The sequence below is a fragment of the Thamnophis sirtalis genome, unplaced genomic scaffold (assembly GCF_051295495.1).
Source record: "Thamnophis sirtalis isolate CommonGarterSnake01/CBP01778 unplaced genomic scaffold, rThaSir2_p1.2 scaffold_3, whole genome shotgun sequence".
In the NCBI taxonomy this organism is placed as follows: Eukaryota; Metazoa; Chordata; class Lepidosauria; order Squamata; family Natricidae; genus Thamnophis; species Thamnophis sirtalis.
Window position 1 is genome coordinate 140,941,404 of NW_028261383.1, and position 14,680 is coordinate 140,956,083.

Below are 14,680 nucleotides of genomic sequence, written 5' to 3' on the forward strand. Positions count from 1 at the left end.
TGAACGAACGTTCTGCTAAGCTTAAAAAAATAGGCATGACAAAGTGAATGGCATTTGAGTTGCTGATTACATCTATCCTTGAATTATGAATCAAAAATAAACCCAAGGGATGATGCATTGCACTGCATGTCTGTGCTCATCTTTAGCTGCAGTGAGTTATCTCCAAGGAAAATGAAATCGTCAGGTTAGGCTTAACTGAAGGTACCATTTGGTAGTTTTGTCTCTGTTCGCTGTGCCTATTGATGGAACAATCCTTTCTGTCACTGGCTGTGATCTATTAGATCAGATTCAGGCAATTAATATCCCAATCAGGGGTGGGTTTCTCGCCCCGTTCCAACCGGATCGGTTGGAACGAGGCCGGCGGCGTCCTCGCGCACGCAGCGGCGCGCGCGTGCACGCACGCGGCGTCCTCGCGCGCGCATGCGGCACGCGCGTGCACGCACGCGGCGCGCGCATGCATATTAGCGTCTGCGCGATGCTCCAGCTGCTCCTGGAGGATCGCGCAGGCGTTCTGCGCATGCGTGGAAAGCGCGAAATTCAAAAAAACCGGGTAAGGAGCGGGCGCGGGTGTGCGGGCGCGCGCGGGCGCGGGGGGGGCTTCGCCGTTCCCGGAAGTTACTTACTTCCGGGTTCGGCGACCAACCGGATCGCAGGGACCGGTGCGAACCGGTTGAAACCCAGCCCTGATCCCAATGCTACAGTTTTCTTCAGAAATAGATAATATTCCTGGTTCAGATGGCTGAGCTAGAACTTCTTTAAACGTTGGTTTATTTAACAAGCTATCATGGTCCAGTTTGGTCCAGTTATAATACACAGACATAATGGATGAGTTCATTCTTCATACCATGCTGAAAAATAATTAAGTAATAATACATGTTTTGTTATGTACAAATCAGGCTGGTATTGTATGCGTGGGCATTCTCACTTTCTCGTTCCATTAAAATTACTGCATTTCACTCAAGGAGCAGTCATCAAATAGGAAAAGAAAATGAAAGTGGCACTTTTATCTCCAAGGAAAAAAGCATTAATTTAGGAAAAGTAAACTCTCCTTCAATCAAGCTCAGCTCTGGATGACTTCATAGATAAGATTCTTGGCAACGGTACCGAAGTATTTTGCCATTGCCCTCTTCACAATCTTTTTTAAACCATCCATTATAGTTTCCTGGTTTTTCTTATACTCCCCCATCCAAAAACTAACCAAGTTTAACCACATTTAGTTTTTGGAAATCTAATAAGTTTAATTACTGGTAGATGGTATCACCTAGCTGGATACTGGAATAGACAAAGAATGAAATGGGAATTCTTGCAAAAAAAAAAAAAAAAACCAAAAATTTTCATATTAACTAAGAATGTACCTTCTAAGTCCTCTCTTTTCATATAGGTAGTCCTTGACTTATGATCACAATTGAGCCCAAAAATTCTGTTGTTAAGTGAGACATTTGTTAAGTGAGTTTTGACTGATTTTACTACCTTTCTTGCCACAGTTGTTAAGTGAAACATTGCAGTTGATAAATTAGAGGCTTGGTTGTTAAGTGAATTGGACCTCCCCATTGACCGCTTGATAAAAGGTTGCAAAACCTAAGGATACCACAACAGTCATAAGTGTGAGCCAATTGCCAAGCATCTGAATTTTGATAACATCATCATGGGGATGCTACAAAGGTTGTAACTGTGAAAAATGGTCATAAATCACTTTTTTTCAGTGCTGTTGTAACTTTGAATGGTCACTAGATGAAATATTGTAAATCAAGTATTACCTGTATTAAGATCTCACATGGGTCAAAAGTAAATAACCCTAAATTATGCTGTTAACAAAAGTAGAAACAGGTGGAAAGGATATCTCTTCCCTTGCTAGCCCTTGACATAGAGTTGCCAGGGGAAACAAGGACAAGAAATCTCAGTGTTCGTTTTGGCATAAATGTTCAATAAACAGGGGCACTGGAAGTCTTTCATGGTTATCTCCACAGTTTTGATGCAATAGATCCATATGTCTAAACCAGGGGCGGGATTGAAAAATTTTAGCAACTGGTTCTCTGCCCAGTTGCTGGGTGAGCGTGGCCATGGTGGGCGTGGCCTACTCGACCTCCTGCACCACAGTGAGGGGGAGGTATTTTCACCCTCCCCAGGCTCTGGAGCTGTTCTTTGAGCCTCCAGGAGAGGGGAAAGGGCCTCTCCCAGGCTTCGGAGGCTCTCTGGAGGCCAGAAACCGGAACTTCTGGGAGGCCCATTTTTCACCCTCCCCAGGCTCTGGAGTCTTTCCTTGAGCCTCTGGTAGGGTGAAAATGGCCTCCCCTGGGCTCCAGACACCATTTCCGGACTTCTGGAACTTCCAGGAGGCCCATTTTTAACCCCCCAGAGCCTCCACGTGGGCTCTGCACTTACCTGGCATCCAAAACAGACCAAGTGGAGATTCCTGGAAGGGGCGAAGCTGGGCGGAAGGGACCAGCCAATCCTTGCAACTACCGGTTCAACAAACCAGATGTAAAATTAGCATGCGGTTTGCCCGAACCGGTCCAAACCGACTGAATCCCACCCCTGGACTGAACCTTGTTTCCTGGAATAATTAAATACAGATAGAGAGTTTTATAATATAGTCCTCAACCTACAACAGTTCATTGACTGTTCAAAGTTACAATGGCATTGAGAAAACCTGACTTATGACCCTTTTTTACACTTATGGCTTATTGATTGCAGCATCTCTAGGATCACATGATCAAAATTCAGATGCTTGGCAACTGATTCATATTTATGCTGGTTGCATTGTTCACCTTTTGCGACCTTCTGACAAGCAAAGTCAATGTGGAAACCAGATTCACTTAGCCACCATGTCATTAACTTAACAACTGTAGTGATTCATGTAACTGTGGCAAGAAACGTTGTAAAATGGGGTTACATTCACTTAACAAATGTCTCCCTTAATGGTGCGAACTGGCTGAATCCCACCACTGACTCCAGCCATTAATCCAAGTTATTGAGGAGCCACATAATATTGATATCAGTACCAAATGCTCTTTTTAAAGTCTTTCACACTATCCATCTCCCAGAAGTGATGAGTGGTAATTTAAAACTTTACTAATTAGATTTTCCCGAGTGTATGGTTTCAAACAGCTCTTAACAACCATTTGTTTGTTATTTGTGTTTGAACTTCTCTTAGTTACCTTCCTTAGGAATCCATGCTCACTGCAGGAAAGTTGAAACTCAAAGGAAGCTGGAATTTATTGTGATTAAAGAAACTCTTCCCCAAGATTCAAAATATTAACCTGGCTTTGAAGTCCAGAAACCTCAAATGACCTTTTGCTGAACCCATCTTGAATTTTGAACTGTTAGAAGGGGAAAAAGCCAAGGGGATATTTACTCTATGAAATTTGTAATGTATGTTTGAAGGAATCACACACACAAAGTAACTCTGCCCTCTGGTGGAATTATTCAAGATGTAATATTTTATGTATCTGAATACATATTTTATGTATCTTTCCAGTTAGGTAAAGAATCTGATCTGGCTACATTGAGCTTTTGTTATAGCCATAATTAGATAGTGCAGTTATTTCAGGTGTACACATATAACAACTGAATTCTAACAATTCATGGTTATTGGGGAAAAAAGCCACTATATATTTTTCAGTCAATTTTAACTTGCAGGGGGCACTGTTCATTTGTTGCCTTCACTTGAGTTCTTCTCATGTTACGAATGAAATGTTTGTTGGCTTTTTTTCAACTGTATACTTAGGCTGAATTTTTTAATAATACTTTTGTTGAGTTTTAAAACACTGGAGCTTCATTTAAAATAATCTCAACTATTTTTAGTACAATATTGTAATGCTTTTTTATAGGCATATGATACATGTTGTATGTGAGCACATAAAATTTCACACTGTATCTGGAAGATGATAGAATTAAATTATTCTCCTTATCTAAATATGAGGTAAAGATAGTCCTTGACTTACAATAGTTTGTTTAATGATCAAAGTTACACCACCACTGAAAAACAACACTTATGACCGTTTTTCAGTTATAACCTGTGCAGCATCCCCATCATCATGTGATCAAAATTCAGATGCTTCGCAACTTGGTTCATATTTATGACCGTTGCTGTGTTCCAAAATCATGTGATCATCTTTTGGAAACTTCTGACAAGCAAAGTCAATGGAAAAGCCAGATTCACTTAACAACTGGGTTACTAACGTATCAGCTGCAGTGATTCACTTGACAACTGTGGCAAGAAAGATTGTAAAATTGGGCAAAACTCATTTAACAAATGTCCCACTTATCAGAAATTTGCGGCTCAATTGTGGTCATAAGTATATTTATATATCTTTAAAAATACATGAGAGAACTGCAGCTATGTTGTATTCTACAGCATGGAAACTGATAGAACAATAAAACATCATCGTTTTCTAATTAGTTTTCCTATTCACTGTAAAAAAAGGTGAAATTATAAATGACTCTTCTTGTCCTAAAAGGCTAAATTACAGCCATACTATGTGGACAAAAAAAAGGAAAAATAATCCATGCTGGTGAAAATTGCAGAATTATTAACAATTAATACTTATAGTAGGACAGCATTTGCTCACTATATAATAAAGCAGCATTTAACAATATAAAATTGTCCTTGTTGTCTAGTCGGAAATGCCAGTAAACCCTAAAAGTTATCCCATTTGGGCAAAAAGATCAGCAATAAAAATAGAAATGCTAACATCATGAAATCTAACTTACCATATAAAATATAAGAATACTTTAAACTCTTTCAATTTTTATTTTCAACCTGCATTTAGAATTGCATTAACTGTCTGCCGATGGAATGGGTAAATAATTGCAAGTTGTGTCTCTTTGAAATACCCTATTTCTCTGCAAATAAGACCTCCCTGGATAATAAGCCCAATCAGGCTTTGGGGCGCATGCACTAAAATAAGTCCTCCCTGAAAATATTGCAACACAGCAGCAGCCATGAGGTGACCTCACTCGCTGCCTCCTGCACCTCAAAAATAATAAGACCTCCCCAAAAATAAGGCCAAGTGCTTATTTCGAGGGTCAAAAGAAAATAATTTATTATTCCCTTATTTTCAGGGAAACACGGAATTCCCATGGAATTTACTGGTAATTTCATTTTCCAGAGGCTTGAAGGCAGTAACTCCAAAGCAGATGAAGGGAAAGGCCAGTGGGAGAGAGATGAAGATAATTTTACTGCACAATAAAACTATATCATAAAGTTGGATGCAGCCCACTGGATATATGTCTGTGGCTATATTATAACTCATTGATAAGGAAATCCTATACAAAAGAGTCAGAGAACCTGTAATAAGCATGATGACCTAAAACAAGTTAGAATGACCACTAGATACTAGCTAAAACAAAGGATCCATCTTATCTGCAACAGTTTGTTTCAGCTTTCATTTTTATGACTTTCGTCCTTGTTTTGAGTGAAACCAGATAAAAATATACAGGCAATCCTCGATTTACAGCCATTCATTTCATGACTATTTGAAATTACAATGGCACTGAAAAATGTGACTTATGACCATTTGTCACACTTACGACTGTTACAGCATCTCCGTGGTCATGTGAACAAAATTCAGGTGCAGTGATTCGCCTAACTAGGGCAAAAAAACCAAGGTTGTAAAATGAGACACAACTCACTTCACAACTGCCTTACTTAGCCACAAAAATTGGGGGTTCAGTTGTGGTCGTAAGTCGAGGACTACCATAATTCTGGAAATAAACAAATGTTGCTAGCTTAGGTTTTTCGCTCACCATGGAAAAAATAGTTTTGTTTTGCAGGCCCAGAGTCTTCTTTTCATGTCAGCAACTCTTAACAGTGAGATGAATGCTGTTCAGATGTGGCTCCTGAGATTTCAGCAGCACTTCTGAACTAGTGACCGTAGCTCCTCTTAAGTAAATATGCACACTGACGGGCATGAACTTCTTAAAGACAAATCACCCAAATAAAGCTTTGTGCTGATGGCAACTTGCACAGTTGTTCTAACCAAATTCTTTCTTTCTTCTCCTTGAAGACATGACTATGGATGAAGTCCGAGAATTTGAACGAGCAACTCAGGAAGCCACCAACAAGAAAATTGGAATCTTCCCTCCTGTGATATCCATCTCGAATATCTCCCTTCCCTCTTCGATCCGCAGTGGTCCTTCTAGTGCTCCATCTACACCTCTGTCCACAGACGCACCGGAATTCCTAGCGGTTCCCAAAGATCGTCCACGGAAAAAGTCTGCCCCAGAAACTCTCACGCTGCCAGATCCAGATAAAAATGCTCTCTAAACCCAGCATGGCTTTTTTTCCCCTTATGACAAGCTATGACTGACAGAATATCATTTGCAAAGTTTCATGGTAGTTGTTTTGATTTAAACAAATATTGATCTGGAATCACGCATTTCCCATTCCCCCATTCCCTTAGGCTTCCCCTGAAACTAGTTAGCTAAATGCATGCAAGGTTCATGTGCTCTGATTCCCAAACTAAAGCTCTAAGCCATATGACAAATGTTGCTGTCAAACCAGAATGAAGTATCTTGTAAAAAAAAAAAAAAAAAAGTAAAAGCAGTCTCTTGTAGTGATGGCTGCAAGCAGAAGATCTAAAATTGCAGTGTTGGTGACTGGAGAGGGTTACAGGGATTTCATGAAGCTGGCGAGGACATCCAGAGAGAATGAGGTTCTCCTTAGCTACATTTCTCATTTCAAGCCATTATATCTCCATTTCTGAAATCCTTTTTTACTCTCAGGCCGAATGCACCTTAAAGTAAACCTTGAAACTGCTGATTCACTGATCAACACTTGAATACTAATAGATTCAGATTCCTTTTTACAGATTACAACTCAGGATTTGGGTGTAGCTAATGCACACTTTAAGCTCTTCAAAAATTAAAGAACCAACGTGCTCTAGCTTTGTCTTAAATTATAATCATTTCAAGATCCTATTTGTATCTTGCACAAAAATTTGTAACTCCTTTTTATTCTGTGCTGTTGTGAAACTTTTCTGTGTTGGTTTTGGGGAACTGGGACCTTTTGAAGGAAGAAAAATGGAAACACAAACAAATAAAATAGGCTCCAAAGTCGAAATGGAACAAATATATTCCAAGAAACAATGCTATTATTAATTCATAATTCAATTCAGGTCTTCTGAGTTCCTATGAAATTAATGAAAGTCGAGATTGAAAACCCCATTAAAAAGTCAGCCCATTTTTTGCAACATTGTGAGCAGTCATTCATCTATTCAACAACTTGAAGTTTTGCTGAGGGTGTTTATGCTGGCCTGTTAAAAGAAAAGCAACAGATTGCAGCATAAAATATGTTAGGCTTACTGTGCAGATTCTTTCATTTTAAAAATTGTGTTTGTGTGTACGTGCGTGCACACACGCACATACAGGGTTTTTAGAATGAAATGCACATACAAGATTTTTAGAATCTTGCATATGCATATATAAATATATGAAATAGTGAATACATTGTAAGTCTGAGCCATGAATAAAATTAAGAAAGAAAACTTGGAGAGATCCAAACAATTTTTTGAAAAGATATGTCTACCAGTAAGTCTAGTATATCATGCTCAAGAGAGTGAGAATGAGTACTTTGTCCAAAAGAGGTACTTTTTTTCAATTATGCTCATCATTATTACTTCCTTTGAATACAGGTAGTCCTTGACTTCCAACCAGTTTCTTAGTGATTGTTCAGGGTTAGGACAGACCATCTCGAGGAACTTAACTTGACTCCAAGTTCCAACAGCTACCCCCTCCCTCCCCACCACCACTACTGTGGTCACATGACAGCATTTCAGCCATTCAGCAACCAGCCTGCATGTATGGCTGTTTGTAGCATTCCATATCCCATACCATGTTTTATTACATTTTTTGCCAAAAAGCGTCATTTGCTTCTGTTTTTTAGCAAAACCTACCCATAGGAAACCATTGGTTTGCTTAACAACCACCGGTCATAAAATCAGGTTAGTCATGTGGGTGACCACTACACAACTGTCACAATTTATGACCATAACGGGCAGCTCCATTACAGTTGTAAGTCAAGGACTACCTGTGCAGGCAGCTGAATTCAAAAGGAAAAGGAAAACTGCTATAGTTGACAACTTGTTAAGAAACCTTCGTCTAGACTTTGTTTAAGAGCAAAACAGTTAATGTGGGAATCTTCTGACAGAAACAAAACAACCTGCCAGCTTCCTGAGCTCCTTCAATTGTATTCTTTTCCAACAATGAAAATAGAAATGTTTTTTTTTTTTGGCTTTTGGCACCCCAGAAAGCGATATTAGTTGCACCCAGCCACATAGTTTGGAGAGACAAAATATTGGCCTGCTAATTCCATCACCCTTCAGTCTCAGGAATTAAAGATACTTCTCCATATACAATTTAGGACACTTGGCATCTGTTCCTTTCCTTACAATTCATTCAGAGTCTAATTTAGTAAATGAAGTCAGTAGTTAGCCACATCTAAAGTAGAATCATTTGTGAAAGTGTTATAAACATATAGCATTAGTACAAGGGAAATATAAAAAATATATATCCAGACCTCAGGGGGGATAAATATAACTTTGAATAATAAAAAAAATCTAGTAAGCACGGCAGCATGAATTTTCATATGAAAAATTGTAGCAGACTTAAATCTCCAATTAACTCTCAAGTGACTTCTTACTTAAATTGTACATACCAAGAGAACTGTTGTTTAGGTTTTAGTCATAAAAAGGTAGAGTGGGAGAATAGAATGCACTATGTGCATTTGAAAACTCAAAATATGCAGTAGCTCTAATTCTGTATTTAATCCCTCCCCCAATCATTTAGCTTCATGCCTTTTCTTTGTTATTACTCAAAATAACTTTTTTCTTGCTCAGCATTCTGAAGTTCTGTGCGACACTTGTTAATACCTGTTTTCATTATTATTATTACATTTCTATACATACAGTTTGAGTTTGTGGCTTTAAGTTAGTAGAAAATTATGACAATTTATTTAATTTTAAGCCAAATGTTGCTCTCCCTGTATCTGCTGTTAGAATCTTGCACGGATTGATAAGCCAAGACATCAAAATCATTGTGCTGATTTATATTAACTGTCACTTCTTCCTCAATACTTTGGCTTGGGAATAAGATGCTCTCAATGCTGCAGCAAGAATTATTTGTTCAACTTGATGTGCTATCCAAATTGGGTGCTTAATTAATAGACAACATTTGATTCTTCTGCATGTCTAAATGATGGCTGACACAATCCATGTGTCAATCAGCCTACTCTTTGCTGTTCCTATATTTCCAGGAATTAGCAAAAATCAAATGGATGTTTTTTTCAGCGTATACACTCTCAGGCACCTATGCTTTTCACAAATTATTTTACGCTCTTTTGTCACATTCTGTTTTCCTTCCATAGATTTTGTCACTAAGGTAGACAATTATCCCATTTACCCTTCTTGATTTTTGTCATCTGCTTTAAAAAAAACATATTTCTAACACAAGAATAATAATTAAATTAAATTTCTAGCATATTTTTGGTTGCACTAATGTGTCTTTTCCATGGGGAAAAAGGTTTGGCTGAGCTGTATTGTTGACTTGTCTGATTTATTTTGTACAGAATCTGCTGTATATTTTTAGCTATCTGTTTTTTGTGAGATCAGACCTGTGGATGTTTATCTATTTGTTTTGTGGAACAAAGTGGCACTTTCAATAAAGTCTGGTGCAGCAAAGCAAACTGAAGCCAGACTGGGCTTTTGAACCTTAGGCCTGTTCCCCTTTTTCAATGAGAACATTTGATCATTGCTAAGAAGAGGAAGGAGGACTATGTTCTGAAAATGAATATACTGCTGGCTTTAAATTAACCTTTCCTATCCAAAAAGGGGCTCCTGAAATTATCTGTTTCAAGACCCATCTTGGACCTCCTAAGCAAAAGAAAAAAAGCTTTTTTAAAGTTTATTCATGAGAGTCTCAAGAAGGTTGCTTAAACTTTGTTGTTGAAAACTCTGGTGTATTTTCATCAGTAATGCAAACAAATCTTTAAAAATCCATGTACAAGAAATCTTCATGGGGTTATATTTGCTAAGAAAGTTTGCAACAAAAGTTGTTAAATTGCCATAAAATAAATTTGAGTCTAGCTGTTTTTCACATATCAGTGTACATACTGCAATTGATGTACGTTTAGATCAATTATTTCATTTGAATGAATAGAAACAGTCTAATCAATTTTTAGGTAGAATCTTCACAAGGTTGTTTTTCTGGGGAAAATAGGAGAAGGAAGGAGTATTAGGTATGTTTGCCACCTTGAATTATTCATAAAAGGTGGGATAATAAATAAATCAAGTTACTGTTAATGAGCCCACCTGGAATGGAATTGTCTAGAATAGAAATGCTCTGGGCAATTTTTCTTACTGCAGATTTCTGTTTCATTGGCAATGTTTATTTTTTTAATGAAACTTTTTAAAATTTTGTTAATAGAAATAAAAATTGCTCTGCTGTTTTTATGTGAATGTGTGTCTTTAATCACACATAGGGTTGGATCCTGAGGTTCTTCTCTATGAGCGGAAGAAGTCAAAACAGGCTGACCAAATACCTCAGTTAGCCTTCCCAATGCTTAGCTGAGGGCCGATAGTCAAGCAAAATTCCTCTCATGCAATTTTGGGTTGGGATTTGCTGCACTGGAACTTTAGAACATGGCTGTTGTTTAAAAGACATCCAATGTATGTACTTCATGGTAGTTAAATCATAAGATGGGAAGGATTCATGAACTTGTCATTAGGAACTCATTAATTACCATCCTTCAGTGTTCTGTTTTCATAAAGGCTTGAAGCTAAACTAATTGTGGGGAAAGGTCTTTTTGTTTGGACGGCATCATCTTACAATTACAATTGACTATGGGTTATTTTAAAATGTTCCTTCTCGAAATAAGTTTTTTGTTTTATTTCTGTGACAATCTTTGTGACTGAGTGTTGTGTATAGTAGTGAGGTTTCTGAGGGTTTTTTGTTTTTTTGTTTGTTTTTGGTGATAAAGGTTAGTGTAATGAAGGAAGGACCAAATGCTCCAAGTTACACAATACAAGACGTGAATAAAAGAGTCAGTCTCATGGTTTCCATACGTACATAATTGTTGCTTTTTCAGTTATTTATTATTGTTTGTAAAACTGACTTTTCTTACATTCTGTTGTAAATAAACTACAAGCAATCTTCTTTCCAAGACTGCCTTGCTTCATTTCTGAATTCCTGTAATGGCAAAAGGCTCATCTTGCTATATTTAAGGTGTTACCTCTTCAGCTCTAATCCATGGGGTCAAAATATCTAGGATAATACAAAATGGATCCAACATTAGAACGTTCTCTGGTGGAAAAAGGGTGAGTCTTCGAATGATGGATAAGAAGATAGTAAAAAATTTCTAGTGGAAAACATGGTGGACTTTTGATGCCAAACCAATGAATTGTTTTTGAATACATCAGAAGACCAACAAATGCACAACCTTTTGTCAAGGGTTTACTGGAATGAGTACTATATCAGTTATAAATAAATAGCTTCATCAGATGTATGATGAAATGAATTTGGATCAGGTCACATCAGTTTTTAAGGTACAACAAGATGCTTTTTGTTTGTGTAAACAAAAATTCATGTAATGGAAGTGTTGGAGTAGGCCTAGAGAGAGCCAGGCTGAAGCTCATTCTCAACTGTGGAAGCTCCCTGAGAGAATTTGGTCACCCACTCTCAACCCAATCTACTCATAACATTGCTGGTTTTGGAGAAAATATGGGGAGGGAAATGCCATGTATGGCTTTTTCTTTCTTTCTTTCTTTCTTTCTTTCTTTCTTTCTTTCTTTCTTTCTTTCTTTCTTATTATTTTTGAAAAATATAATATTTATACATTTATAAAATAAAATAAAGTAATTCCCATGTCATTACAGTTATATGATAGCAGTTGCCAAAATGTGACATTCTGAATGCAAGATCTAGGCAATTGGGGAACCTACCTATAATGTTCCCTATGCATAAAATGTACAATTAATGGGATTTAGAGATGAAGGTGTGGGGTTCATTCTCAGTTAATTTAGTCAGTTAAGGCTAAAGTCATAAAGGATTACTTTGCAGGGTGACTTGTTTCAGTTTCATTCATAATGTAAATCAAATGATTGAGAATGATAATTTTAGATATGTTGAGTGAACTGTATAAGCAATGATCTTATGCTAAGTAAGACCTTTGAACACTCTGTTATTGAGCAGTCCAGAAATAAGGATCTTTTCACTAAAAGTTTTTTAGTGTATTTTTAATTTAAAATGAAAAAGCCTGAACTTGGAATTTTCTGCATAGAAGGAATGTGCTGGGCCACTGCACTCTGCTGTTTATGTCAGGAAATCCTTTTTTGTGGTTTATAATTTACAGCCTCTTTCTTCCAGTTTGTTCTTTCCCCACTCTCCACCCGGCATAAAATACACTGTTTACATAAAGGTTTGTGCTACCCTGTTTAAACTGACTGAAGCTGATGATATTATGAAAGCCACTTATTATCCTCATCAATGCCTAGCATGTAGCTTTGCAACTGTAGTAATGTTAATATATTACTTTGGGACCATGTTCATAGTAATTAAAACCACAGCTCTTTAAGAGTTTTTTAAAAAATAGCTAGTCAATTTAAAATAGCAGTAACAGGCAGCAGCAATATGGAAGAGATCCAAAGGAAACCACTCATCACAATCTAACAAGATTATCGTTTTTTTAAAAAAAACTCTTTATGGTAAAAAAATAAAGGAGCCATCTAGACTTCTGGATATCAACAAGGTGGTCCTGTTCCAAATCCTACAACTTTACATCTAGAACCTTCAGAGAGAATGGAGCTTCATCCAGAACAGGCTGGATCTATTTCTAGCTCAGTGTTCCAGTGGTGGGTTTCAAAAATTTTCACTACTGGTTCTGTGGGCGTGGCTTGGTGGGCATGGCATGGATTGGTGGGTGTGGCTTGTTAGGTGTGGCAGGAGAAGGATTCTATAAAATCCCCATTTCCTCCCTCCAGGGGAAGGTTACTGCAAAATCCCAATCCCCTCCCATATCAGCTGGGACTCGGGAGGCAGAGAATAGATGGGGGTGGGGCCAGTCAGAGATGATATTTACTGGTTCTCCGAACTACTCATAATTTCCCCTACAGGTTCTCCAGAACTGTTCAGAACCTGCTGAATACCAGCTCTGCAGTGTCCCTGTTGTTGAAATACACCTCTGTTTAAACTTAGGCAAAACTAGGATGATAAAACTAGACATTTACTTCCCTGTTTCAAATAAACAAAGAAGACTGTGTAACTTTTACACTGAGAGTTGATTCTACATGACAGGGACTGCATTCTCTCCTCTGCCTTCATTTCCTTTGTGTCATCTGTTCAGACTTTTTTGATCCATCTAAGTTCAAATAACAGAAGTCAACAAATGGAAACAAAATATGTTGAGATACAATAAATTGGAAAATAATCCACAGAAGAAGTACTGAAGATATTACATATTATCTGTAAAGCAGATTATTTCTGAAATGTGTAGATTTGTTTGAAACCAAAGGAAATTTAAGTGCCAACTAAAATCAGCAATGGTGGCTGTGCATTCTGATAAATTATATAACATAGCACTTAGCAATAGCACTTAGACTTATATACTTGCTTCACAGTGCTTTACAGCCCTCTCTAAGCGGTTTACAGAGACAGCGTATTGCCCCTAATAATCTGAGTCCTCATTTTACTGACCTTGGAAGGGTGGAAGGCTGAGTCAACCTTGAGCTGGTCAGAATCAAACTGCCAAACTGCTGACAGTTGGCAATCAGCAGAATTAGCCTGCAAACTTGCATTCTAACTACTGCAACACCACGGCTCCCAATATAAATATATATGTTGATATTACAATTATGTAATATTTTCATTTATACGAGTACTCTTCTGAACAGAAAAAAAAAACCTTTGTGATCCATAAGTTACAGCTAGAATACTCATTTGAGATACCTTAAAGCAGGGATCCTCAACCTTTCTGGGTTGGTGGCCCAGAGCGGGGTGGAGGGGGGAAAGAGGAGATGGTTTTATGGGAGGGGAAGGCACATGTGTGTGCATGAGTACCCATTGCTTGTGTAAGTGGGGCCGCGAACTCTCGCATGTATGTGGCCACAACTGCCTGTGATGTTCAAGTGAATGGGGTTGCAAGCGCCCACAATGCGTAAGTGGGCCCCCAAGTACCCCCAATGCTCCTGCAAGTGGGGCCATGAGCCCCTGCAATGCTCGCACATATCAGCCAGCCACTCAGGTGGCTCGGTTGCCAATAGACCACAGCCCACTGCAGGTTGGGGACCCCTGCCTTAAAGCAAGAATTTTGAACAAATTAATTACAGTAGTGGGCCTGCTTTATATACCATAACAGCAACTGCCAAAGTTGCAATCCAATCTTCAGCCAAACTGTGCATTGTATCTGAGAGAAAAAAAGTGCACTCCGTCCCTAAAAAATTATAGTAGCAATTTTATTTTTAAAATCCAAACACTTTAGGATATTAATACAAGTCTGTACTGATTCTAAATAAAATAAGGGATTTGTAATAATGTTTTTTATTTCTTACAACCAAATTTAATCTGAAAATAATTCAGACAAGTATGGCTGATCTTTTCTGAAGATTTTTATCAAATGTTGTAAAACTCATCCATAGTACACCAACAAAATTTATTTGGCATGACTAACCATCTGTATGGCAGTTTGAAC

The 14,680-nt window shown here is 38.0% G+C and overlaps 1 protein-coding gene across 1 annotated transcript in view; it reads left to right on the plus strand.

Moving 5' to 3' along the window:
* PITPNC1 (phosphatidylinositol transfer protein cytoplasmic 1) overlaps window positions 1-11,151 on the plus strand; it is a 185,768-nt gene extending 174,617 nt beyond the window's left edge. Inside the window, exon 9 of the mRNA XM_087710232.1 lies at window positions 6,009-11,151. Coding sequence (XP_087566358.1) covers window positions 6,009-6,268 — 260 coding nt within the window. The 3' untranslated portion in view covers window positions 6,269-11,151. The remainder of the gene's footprint in view (window positions 1-6,008) is intronic.
* The last annotated feature ends 3,529 nt before the right edge of the window (window positions 11,152-14,680 follow it).